Raw genomic sequence first — 11,504 nt, 5'->3', positions numbered from 1 at the left:
TTTTTTAAAGACCTCATTTTAAATCAGCTCTTATCCTACCAGAAACTCCAGAGCATCTAGATGATGAAAGTGGCCCAAGATCCATTACACCTGCCAGGTTTCTGCAGTGGATCACCGGTCAGGGTCATATTCCGCTCCTTCCCTCAGAGAAGAAAGACTTTGCTGTGGTGATCAAGTTTAACCATGACTGTGGTGCAGACTATGGGAATCACAGCATCTGCTATCCTGTTGTATCTGCCTGTGCTAAGACCATCGTGCTGCCTGTAAAGCATATGAAGTCCTATGATCAATTTAAGATGGTTCTGATGGAGGCTTTTCATCTTGGCCAGGAATTTAACAATGTTTAAATTGCTTTCATTGACTTCCATTGGTTTAGGTTAAACCTCAAAAACAAATTGTTAAGTAAACTATTGTTAAAGTTAAAGAAGCACCTTTCTAAGTTGTAGATTAACAACTAAAGTGTTCTCACTGGATAAAATACATAGACAATTTACAGTTCAAAAGTTTGTCAATTTTATTTCACAGGAAAAAATGCTGTTTGGAATGAGATGATTGTGTTTTTCTAAGCCATTCCATTTTCCATGTTGCATCACAACAAATAAATGTTAAAACTTCCCTAACCTGCTGGGTTGAAAGGAAAAATTAAGTGATTTTATTTATGAAATATGATTAAGCACAAAGTTCAATACATCCAAATAAATCTCTCGTCCCTGTGACTGAGATGGCCTTGTAACATCAATAGTCTCTCTTAGTCTTGCCATGTCCTGCTCAGAGAGAGGACATTCAACAGATGGAAGAACTATTCCAGCACTGGTCCCGTCCAACTCGCTGATGTCAACCTCTGGATCCTCCCTCTCCTATGATGAAGAAAACAAAAATGTAGAGCCATGGAGCTGAACATTTTAACACTATAGAAAAGACATACAATATAAGACTATGATAGTGTGGAAATGTTTATGCAGAGAAGTCAAACAAAATGCAGAGTGTATGGACTAAATAAGTGATGTGCACATTAAGCTGGTTATTGACCCAGCTTGAGGGAGACATTTTTATTTCAGAATGAGGCTGCACAAAGAGGTTTTAGTAAAATGGAAAATGGCTGCTGATGCTAAATAAAGATGAAGCACCATAGAAGAAAACTGCTTCCTGAGTCAATGTGGAAATTTGATCCTCTTTTCAGATATTTAACTTTATTAAAACTGGAACATAAGTTGAAATGTTGGTGGAAAGAATAAAAGCTGTTATATTTAGATTCAATTCCAATAGAGGAGACATACTGTATGTGCAGGAAACAAAGTTAGTTTAAATAAATCTTTTAGTGAGGTGTTGTAGTCTATCCTGATTAGACATCTTCTGCTTTTATTTCATTGGCTTGTAAATATTTAGTGGCTATTTTTACATTTAGAACTTGAAACCGTATACGTATGTTTTAACACTTTCAGTAAATGTTCTCTCATCTAACATGACTTGAGAGGGCCTGTATCACAGTGTCCTGATCTAAGTGAGACTTTAACCACAGCTGAAAACGCTGCTGTTGGAATTGTCACTACTCAGATTTTGCCACATTAGGTTCTTTAAAATATACTGAAGCAGAATGATCTTCATTGGAGGAGGAGGAAGAATGCCAGCATGGTGGTGTAGTAGTTGGCACTGTGGCCTCATAGCAAGAAGGTCTCACTGTGCTTGTGTAGGTTCTCTCAAGCTCGTCTTCCCACACACAAGACATGCACGTTAGGTTAATTACTATGGTCAATTGATCCCTTAGTGCATGTAAGTCACTTTGGGAAAAAGCGTCTGCCTAATGACAATATGAAAAGGATGGTGAGGAGACATCGTCTGCTTGGATCCAGAGAGACCAACAGTAGATTTCTATCATCACACATTTATGAAAGGATTTCAGACGTGACGGCATTCCCAATGACTCCAGATACCGTTGTACTTCTCAATGCTTTGTGTTACCAGTGATGTTTAAGAAAAGTTGCATTTACAAATGGAGTTCTTCACAAAGTACAAATCCTGCTGTGAAGTCATCTTATATAGACGGTTCATGTCGGATATCTATGGCCAGAGCATCAGAGTAAGTGCAGAATGGTGCTGATTGATAAGCCATTGATGAAGAAATCCTATTCCAACAAATATTCTAAAAAATCTTCTTTTACGTAAATAATTGTGTATTAATTCAACAGATAAATCTCTGGAGTCATGTTGCTACAAACAGCTAATTCAGCAAAAAAAAATCTACCTGTAGAGTTTCTTCATGGTAAACATGCCGGCAATGAGGTTAGCATACTCAGAGTTTAAACATAACCCACTATCTAGAACAGAACCCCCAGATCACCAGTGTTCATTTGCACAAGGTGAACTACTCACATGTATCGTGAGTGGCATCACTAAGCCAAGTTTTGTGTTTGCCAAGAGTGTCTCAATCAAGAGTGAGCTGCAGTTGCATTAGGACCCAAGTTACAACATAAGTAATATGTATGTGAACGACCAGAAACACTTGTACACCATACACATCCATCCACACCTCCACCTGAATCATATGTGAAATAAAGTAAAGTGAAGGGGAAAAAAAATCACTTAGGCTTCTTATTCATTTCTTGTCTCATTCTGAACGGTCCAAAGGAGTGATCTAGCTTAGCATTTCTCAATTCTGGTCCTCTGAGACCATTGCCCTGCATGTTTTAGTTCCTTCCAACTCCAGCACACCTGATTCAGATTAAATAAACCGCTCATCGTGTACATTGCAAGTCTGCCAATGAACCGATTTTAGTCAGGTGTGTTAGCTGTTAGCTAAGGTTACCTCTAAAAACATGCAGGGCGTTAGTCTCTGAGGACCAGGATTGACCAGGAAAGTGCTATTTTCTGCTATATTTGTGTTTTTCCCCTGTGTACATTTTAAAACACACTTCAGAAACAGCTTGTAGAATTTTTAATTCTTTCATTTTGTACCTCTTCTCCATCTGGAGCATCGACTGGATTCTGGTGCAGTCCTACTGTCCACAGCTGTTGTGGAGACAGATTGTGCTCTGTTCTTAAAGGGTGGTTATCCCAGCCAAGCCTAAAGATGTCCAGATCCCTCTGCAGACGTGGAAGAAATGTGTGCTGGACACAAAACATGTGGACAGCATCAGACGGATCCAGAAGGCCTTCATCTTCAAGGTTGTGAAGGTTCTCATAGTGTACGCTTGTAACAGCCATCCACACATCTCGCCACAAGCGCTCTATTCTGTTCAATGATATCAAAGTATGCCAAAGTTTCCTCATAAGTTGCCAACTTGAAAAACAAATGAAACCTTGTTTTATTAATCCTTGGGGAAAACTATGAAAATATTAAATATACCTTTGATTGTGGACACTCTTGCCTGACAGGAAACTTCCTCTTCCACAGCCTCTGATGGTGAACATGCATCTTGCTATCCCAACATTTTCCACCCCTTGATCACCTCGCACTCTGAAAATAAATTGCACATTAAAAGATTAACAGTTTAAGTTTAGTCAGTTTGGAAACACTTTACTAAAATTTGAACAATTCACAACTGAACATGTATATTACAAAACTTTCATATCAAAATGTATACAATGGAACGACAGACAGAACTTTATCTGACAGAAATTGTTCTCTGATTGGCTGAGGGTTTCAAGGTTATTGTGAAGAATCAAACTGGCAGATTAGTAAAATGTTGGAAATAATCACAATGAAATCATTTTCTTACCTTAATGGAAAGCCATACTTTTGCACAGCCTCAAGAAAGAAATTAAGTGCAGTGGTTGCTTTGTTATTAGTAGCGGCACTCAGGTACATGATCTAGAGATACAAATATGATTCAGTGGAAATTTAATCAAAGCTTTTTCTGGGTAAAATTAAAAGGTTGACACATTTAAAAGATCAAAAGTAAATAAAGTAAGTTGCATGAGGTAGCAGTAGCTGGAATCTGCCCTCCACTCAAATGCAAAAGAAGAAAATATCTCTAAAGGAGTAGTTAACTAAGCCTTTTCTAATCACGTAATCTTAACAAGTCTAAACATATTTGGACTAATTTGTCAGACAGGAAGATTGGTGTATCATACAGCCAATTTAATGTTGAACCACTTCACCAGCATCTTCACTAGAATTTCTGCAGCCAGAGTCCTGACCAGAACCAGCAGGAGAGATCATATTTCTCCAGTTTTAGCCTCTCTTCATTGGCTGCCTGTTGAATCTAGAATAGAATTTAAAATCCTTCTCCTTACATATAAAGCCCTCCACAACCAGGCACCACTATATATCAAAGACCTCATTGTTCCTTATATACCAAGCAGAGTACTTTGTTCGCAGACTGCAGGCTTACTTGTGGTTCCTAGAGTCTCAAAGAGCCGAGCAGGAGGCAGAGCCTTTGGTTATCAGGCCCCTCTCTTATGGAATAAGCTCCCAGTTAGTGTTAGGGAAGCAGACACCCTCCCCACCTTTAAGACTAGGCTGAAGACTTATCTTTTTGATAAGTCCTATAGCTAGGGATGGTTAGCATCCCTTAGTTATGCTGCTATAGGTTTAGACTGCTGAGGGACATTTCCTGATACACTGAGCTTCTTTCTCTCTCTCTCTCTTTTATCCCCCCCCCCCAATAACAGTGTTGCATCATTAACATGTATGTCTCCTGTCTCAACAGGTCTCCCTGGCCGGGAGTAGCAGTTCCTGTTGTCTTTCTGTCCTCTTTCCCCCACACAGCAGAGGCATGTAATGTTCAGATCAAGCCATCAGACCGAGCCATTTATTAGTGGTGGTCATAAGATGGCGCAGAGGTTTTACGTCATCACGTTGGTGTGGAGGCACGTAGTTTTGGTTGTAAAAGCGTAGTACAAGTTTTTCAGCAATAAAGAATGTACATGAAGCTCCGTCTCTCGAGTTATTTCAAGCTTAGCAGACATCCTAACAAAATGTCATAAGGCAGATGGCTGCCTGTCCTTGAGCCGGGTTCTGCCGGAGGTTTCCTTCCTGTTAAAAGGAAGTTTTTTTCCTTCCCACTGTCACCAGTGTGCTTGCTCAGGATGGGAGATTGAGTTGGACCTCCAACTCAGTCTGTTGGTTTCCTTATATAGGCTGTTATGAATTGGCCTTCATTATGTTTTCCCCTCTGTCTGTAAAGCGTCTTGAGATGGCATTGCCGTGATTTGACGCTATATAAATAAAGTTGAATTGAAATGGAATAGAATCTCACTTTCATCTTTAACTGCCTAATAAAAAGAAAGAGGAAAATCACCTTTCTTGAGTAGCCATCAATCCCTCCAAATATTACCAGGCCAAATCTGTGGGGGAAAAAAAGTTCATTTATTAAGTACCAACAGACAACTCTGTTAAAAATCAATAACATATTCCAGTATTTAGAAATATCATCGGACATTTACAAACTGTAGGTAAACATCATCCTACCTTATAAGTTTATGATTTGTGTCAATATGTACCAAGTGAAGAGGACCTTGAACAGAATATGTCCTGCGGGCTACACATCCCAGCCTTGTCATTCTTGAGAGAACACCTGCAGAGTCCACCCGATGCATTGATGAGGACACCCTCTTCCACTGGACACGGTGACCCATGGCGTGAAGTATTCCTTTCATCATCCTGTATCCGACATGTGGTTTTCTTGCCTTGACTGATCTAACTAAACTGTCCAGCTCTTCATCAGTCAGTGTACTGTAGCACTGCTTGATGGAAATGCCATATTCCTGCAAGCGCCGTTTTACTGTCCTGACAGATATTCCCAGAAGTTCTGCAATTTGGGGCACTGATAAGGCCATTTCTGTTAGTGCCTGTAGTTGATGAGGAGACACATCATATTTAGGTCGTCCGAGCTCTCCTTCCAACACTGGCACTTGAGATGGGGTCGAGTCGATATGCTCCATACTAACAAGGGTTGACAACTCCATCAAGGCATTCATAACATCTTGAGGGATCTCAGCATGGTTGGACAAAGATCTTAAAAGCATCATCTCGTGGTTGACAACAAAATGCAGATAGTCCTCATCAAGGGGCTGTCTGTGCAAGACTTGGGAAACTTTATTCAGAAGTCGGTGAAGAAGCTCTCTTTTCAGCTGCTCCTAAGTTAAATGGATATAATGTTACATTACTTCACTTGTTAATACAAACTACACATTTCCGCGTGTGTTATGCACACAAATTTGTTAAGTGGAAAATCTTTTGTAGTGGTTCCCACTGCTTAGCTTGCCTAAATTAAATTAAACTACTGCTGACTGGCAAACTGAAAACAGTGGTCGTTAGCATTGTCATGATGGACAAACTGTCTTCTCCCTTTGCTCATCTCTGTGTAACACAGATGCAAACAATCAGGACTAGGTGCAGTTATAAAAAAAAACAACAACAAAAAAAAAAACACTTACCTGATCGTTAGTGCCGACTGCGTTACCTGAAGAGGCCGCCATCTTCCCATGAGATACGGTCGCGTTAGTTTGAGGAGCGTGGGAAATGTCACCCGTGACGTGGTTGTGAGAAATGCTCATAATTTAACACTCTTGCAGCGTAATTGTATAAAGTAATGACTGACACAACTTTAATAGCTTATCTTTATTGGTTCCACAGGATGTATTTTCGATTTACTGAAGAATAATAGTTTGTGCAGCAGGTGTTTAAAAAAATCATGGCAATTTCTACGGTTCCTGAAGGCAACATGATGAAGGGAACGCTGTCAGCCTCCTGCGCTGTGCTGTCAATCATTCCCGTTATCTTTAGCCCCGCCCACACGCCACATCAGGGCCAAAAGTTTGAAACTGAAAAACAGGAATCTGAAAGTTAAATATCAAAAGAGCAAAGTGAAATAAAAATGTGAAACTGTGAATGAGGTTTTGAAAATGACAGAAAAAAAGTCTAAATTTGAATCGCTAGATTCTAAAACTGAGTAAATAAAATCTCAAACTCGCAAAATAATTTAATATTGAAAATTAATTTTTAGAAAAAATGTGTTTCAAAAATAAATTATATAACCCCTTTGGAATTAAATTTGATACTAACATTGGATCCACTTTGTTTTATTTTGTATACAATTACCTGTTTTTCAAAGTTCACCGTAAAAATTTGACTTTCATTTTCAAATGAATTTTAATCAGTTTCAAATATTTTTTTCAAATAAACAAACAAATTGGCCCTGATTTAGCTCCATATTATTAACTCTGCATGTGGAATAGTTGCAAAGCCCCAGTTTCTCCCTCCACAGTATGAAAGTTTCACACTATTACCTAAATTTTTCAGGCATTTACACCATAGTTTTAATTCATACACAGCCTCTTTATTATGCACAACTGTGTGATTGCTTTTTAACAAAAACATCTAAACAGCCAATCATATGGCAGCAACTTAGTATATTTAGGGTTGGATCTACGAAGAACCCAATCTTCGAGGAGTAATTTACACGTTCAATCTAGAGTTGGAGATTCTCTATTTAAATGTGGGTTTTGCTTGTTTTGTACTTTGCAGCATGATGAGCTTGGAGAGAAAGCATGACCAACCCTGTAAGATATATCAAATAAATTTCACTATGATGTTCCTGTACTGTGAACTGAATTGGCAAAAACATCATAGATAAACCACAGAAAAAATTCCGAAACCATCTTTATTTTCCAACAGATGTATCAGGAATCTATGTAAAATCCTCGATAAGTCTTTGGATTAATTTTCCCACACATCTTTCTTTTATTCAGTTTCATGTGTCTCATACTTAAAGAGTTTTCTGTATGTTTCATCTTTGTGCCAAAACGCAATCACTTCAAAGCAGATAAATATGCCCACAAACTGCTCTGAAAAGGTCACTTTAGATTCAAACACATTTGATTTTATTCAAGAAGTGACTTGTCTTTGAACTGGCGGTAAATTAAGATGCATCCATCTCACTCTGATATTTTCTGCTGTTAAAACAGCTGAATGTTTTTCCGACCTTTGATTCAAGCGGTTACTGCTCATTAGAGTGAAATGTGTTTTTCTGATATGCTAAAAGCAGCAGGCTTCCTTCATACTGATCAATTTACTGCTAAAACCTTTTCACATCCCTGCTGCGTTATTAATATTTCTGTAGATACAAATGAACCAGGTCAAGGCCCCAAGAGACCAATGGATATTTCCTTTTCATTCCATTCTCATGCACGCAGAGACTGGATTAAATATTGAATCGGTTGTTTAATCCTCTGAGTAATGATGGGAGTTTGTTTCTTGATGACTGCTTGTCTTTGGAAGCAGGTATGTCACCCCCAAGGGAAATTAAAGCCAATCCGCATCCCCACTATCAAGGCCAAAATGCCACCGCACACAACAGTGTTGTCATTGGCTTCTTGAAATTCAGATCAATGTTAAATCATCAGGTGGGTAACAGTAATAATACATTGTTTTTTTACAACAATGTTCTCCAGTTTGAAAGGAGCTACCATTAGCTCCAGCTGTGTCCCTGCTGTCGTGCTGTTACCTCATGAACTGTGTTTTAGAATTTCATTTTCAAAAGATTTACAGCAATAACCAATGCAGCTGTCAAGAAATATTCAATGGTGAATTCACTTCATACAGTCAATGCACTAAACTGCACACTACAATTAGATTTTGTAGCTTTAGTTTTCTATAAGACCCAATAAATAAGTGTGTCCAAACCATTAACTGTTAGTGTACCTTGTAATATACTCAGGACTACTAATATTAATAATTATTAATATACTATTTATATCAAAGACAGACTTGTGTTGCATTCTGCTGTTCCCCCATCTCTGAGAGTATATATCTATTCATGTCCATTTCATCTGTATATTTTATTTTATCTTATTTAATTTTAATTAGATGATTAAAGATGGAGTATTTGACATGACCTCTTGGTCAATCACACTACTGTCCAGCTTTCAGCGGTACCAGGAGGATGATGCATGAACTCGTTCCATTGGGACACCACATCCTAAAAGGATGGTGAATGTATCACCAAGTCATTTGCTTCAAGTTCCTGAAAGGTTCATTCTGAAAAGAAAGATACAATGTATTTTGTGGGACTTTCCTGTTGAGCCACAATGCCATAAGGATGTTCGTTTTGACATGATCGTGGGACCAGACGGCAGAAAAAGTGGCAAAAAAGGCAAATGATATTTCCTAATGAGGCTTCACCTGTGCCACTAAATTACTACTGATTATACTGGAGTAGTATTTGTGGTCGGAACTTTTATAACATGGCTTATACTAACTCTTCTCATCTCAATCACAATGAGTTGTTCTGAATCCCAGTGTCAGTGTCTGCAATAAAAAGCATCACTTAAATACAAGTTACAGGTTTGCTCTTTTTTCCATTTTGACACTGTTCTCTATCAGTTTATCTCATGTTGACTGATGACCTGAATGCTTATTAAACATTCATATGTAGAGTTAAGTTCAGGTCTGCATGGTATCATAGTGGTTAGCGCTGCATGTTCTCTCCGGGCACTCTGGCTTCCTTCCATCTTCCAAAGACATGCATGTTCGGTTAATTGGTTACTCTAATTTGTCCCTAGGAGTGAGTGTGAATGGTGGTTTGTCTTCCTGTGTGGCCCTGTAATGGACTGGCAACCAGTCCAGGGTGTAGCCCACGTCTTGCTCAGTGATTGCTGGGATGAGCTCCAGTTTCCCCGCATCCCTTGATTGGAACAAGCTGGTGGGAAAATGGATGGATGGATGAATAAGGCCATTCTCGTTGGCTGTCCAGTACTGTGCAAAAGGCTTTAACCAGATCTTGTTTCTTTTTTTCCAGGAAAAAAAAAATGGATCTGAGTGCAATGATTTGCTGAAATGTGTGCAGATATAGATGGAAATAAACTACATAAGACACAAATCTGAGTTTAAAGTCAACACCTAGCCTCAACAGTTTCATGCCTCATCAAAGTTTGGACCTGCTCAGAGAGATTTCTGTCATTTCTTTAAGCAGTCTGCAGGAATAATTCTCCAGGCTCGTTGAAGAACTTTCCAAAACTCACATTTGGATGCCTTTTATTTGTTCTCCATCCAGATGATCCCACAATGCTTAATAATGCTGAGATCTGGGCTCGAGGGAGGATCCATCCTCCTCCAGACTGTTGACACTGATTTTCAGTCAAGTTTTGCATCATTTGGCATCGCTCAGCGATTTTTCTCCCTGTTTCCCTTCCTTAAGAATGGCTCACTGACAGCCATCTTTCACAGAGACTATTTCTAATGATCATGTTAAGGTCCAAATGCATCTCTCAGGTTGTGTGTCAGGTTTTTGCTGTTTTTTTTTTCTCTTTGTCTTCGAGACATCCCTTTCAGATCCTTTTGATCTACTGTGGGTAGTTTTTGGTTTTAGTGTGGACTCTTCACAGTTTGTCATTTACTGCATCCAGTTTCCTCAAATATTTTAAGCACTCTCTGCATTTTCACTCTCTGCATACCATGCAGCCACCTAAAACCTTTTTTTTGCTACTAAATCTGATTTTCTGTCTGTCAAACTGTGTTATCATTGGAATTTGCAGCAAATGCACCTAAAGAAATGGAACGAATAATAGATCTTTGTAGCTGGCTGGCTGTAAGACAAAAGATCCATTTTACACCTAAATCTTTGCTAAGTTGTCTGGTATGTGTCAACACAATACTGGTTCATCTCCCGAGTTAGGCAACATTGTCTTGGTTGAACTTGACATGACTCAGTTTTACATTGCTTAACAAACAGACAAACAAAAAGGAACACATTCTTCTGACTAGTTTCTTTTCTCATTGTTAGTCCAGTCCTTGTACCTGACTGTTTTCAGCCTGCACAGAAAAGTTTTGAAAGACCTTCGGAGTCTAGAAAACTATGACTGAGACCATGTTATATAATTACGGCACTGCGTGGCTTCTTGGAAGAGGAATGTAAAGAAATAATGATTGGGTCGAGACTTAGTAAGTTTTCATTCATTCATTATCCTAACCGCTTAGTCCAATGAAGGGTCGCGTTTAAGCTAGAGCCTATCCCAGCAGTCTTTGGGCGAAAGGTAGGGTACACCCTGGACAGCTCGCCAGTCCATCGCAGAGCGACTTAGTAAGTACTTTCACCAAAACTTTATTGTTAAATGAGGCTATTTTAATCATTATTGACCAACTTAAATTTGCATTAGCATGCTATGAGCTTAAATTAGCATTGTTGTTGTTGTCCTTTTTACATCAGTTTTCCATTTTTTTCCCACTTACACAGTGGAGTAGGACTACAGAGCACACATCAGGACTACAGAAGTAATTTTTATGGGAACCTGAAGGAAATACTGTACCTGGATTAATTAATTAATTCATTTTCCTAACAGCTTAGTCCGATTAAGGGTCGAGGGGAAGCTGGAGCCTATCCCAGCAGTCTTTGGGCGAAAGGCAGGGTACACCCTGGACAGCTCACCAGTCCATCGCAGAGCGACTTAGTACGTACCTTCACCAAATCTTTATTGTTAAACAAGGCTATTTTTCACAATTGGCCAACTTATATTTGCATTAGCATGGTGTAGGGGCCAATTAATGAAAGACTATATAAGACAGG

The 11,504-nt window shown here is 39.0% G+C and overlaps 1 protein-coding gene across 1 annotated transcript; it reads right to left on the bottom strand.

The window, feature by feature from the left end:
* Nucleotides 1-334: 334 nt before the first annotated feature.
* On the bottom strand, nucleotides 335-5,968 carry LOC306763158 (uncharacterized protein). Its single transcript, XM_079249876.1, has 6 exons — nucleotides 5,411-5,968; nucleotides 5,241-5,286; nucleotides 3,717-3,808; nucleotides 3,344-3,454; nucleotides 2,953-3,229; nucleotides 335-857 (listed from the first exon to the last, which is right to left on the bottom strand). Exons 1-6 carry the CDS (start codon nucleotides 5,965-5,967, stop codon nucleotides 657-659), a joined length of 1,284 nt encoding a protein of 427 aa, XP_079106002.1. The 5' UTR covers nucleotide 5,968; the 3' UTR covers nucleotides 335-656.
* Nucleotides 5,969-11,504: the final 5,536 nt, after the last annotated feature.

The sequence above is a fragment of the Telmatherina bonti genome, assembly GCF_933228915.1.
Source record: "Telmatherina bonti genome assembly, chromosome: 12".
In the NCBI taxonomy this organism is placed as follows: domain Eukaryota; kingdom Metazoa; phylum Chordata; class Actinopteri; order Atheriniformes; family Telmatherinidae; genus Telmatherina; species Telmatherina bonti.
This window is presented reverse-complemented; position numbering and strand designations above follow the sequence as displayed.

Coding starts and splice junctions, on each gene's coding strand:
- LOC306763158 (XM_079249876.1), bottom strand. CDS start 5,967: ATGCTTTTAAGATCTTTGTCCAACCATGCTGAGATCCCTCAAGATGTT. Junction 3,455..3,716: donor AAGTATGGCTTTCCATTAAG/GTAAGAAAATGA, acceptor ATTTATTTTCAG/AGTGCGAGGTGATCAAGGGG. Junction 3,230..3,343: donor AAGAGTGTCCACAATCAAAG/GTATATTTAATA, acceptor ATCATTGAACAG/AATAGAGCGCTTGTGGCGAG.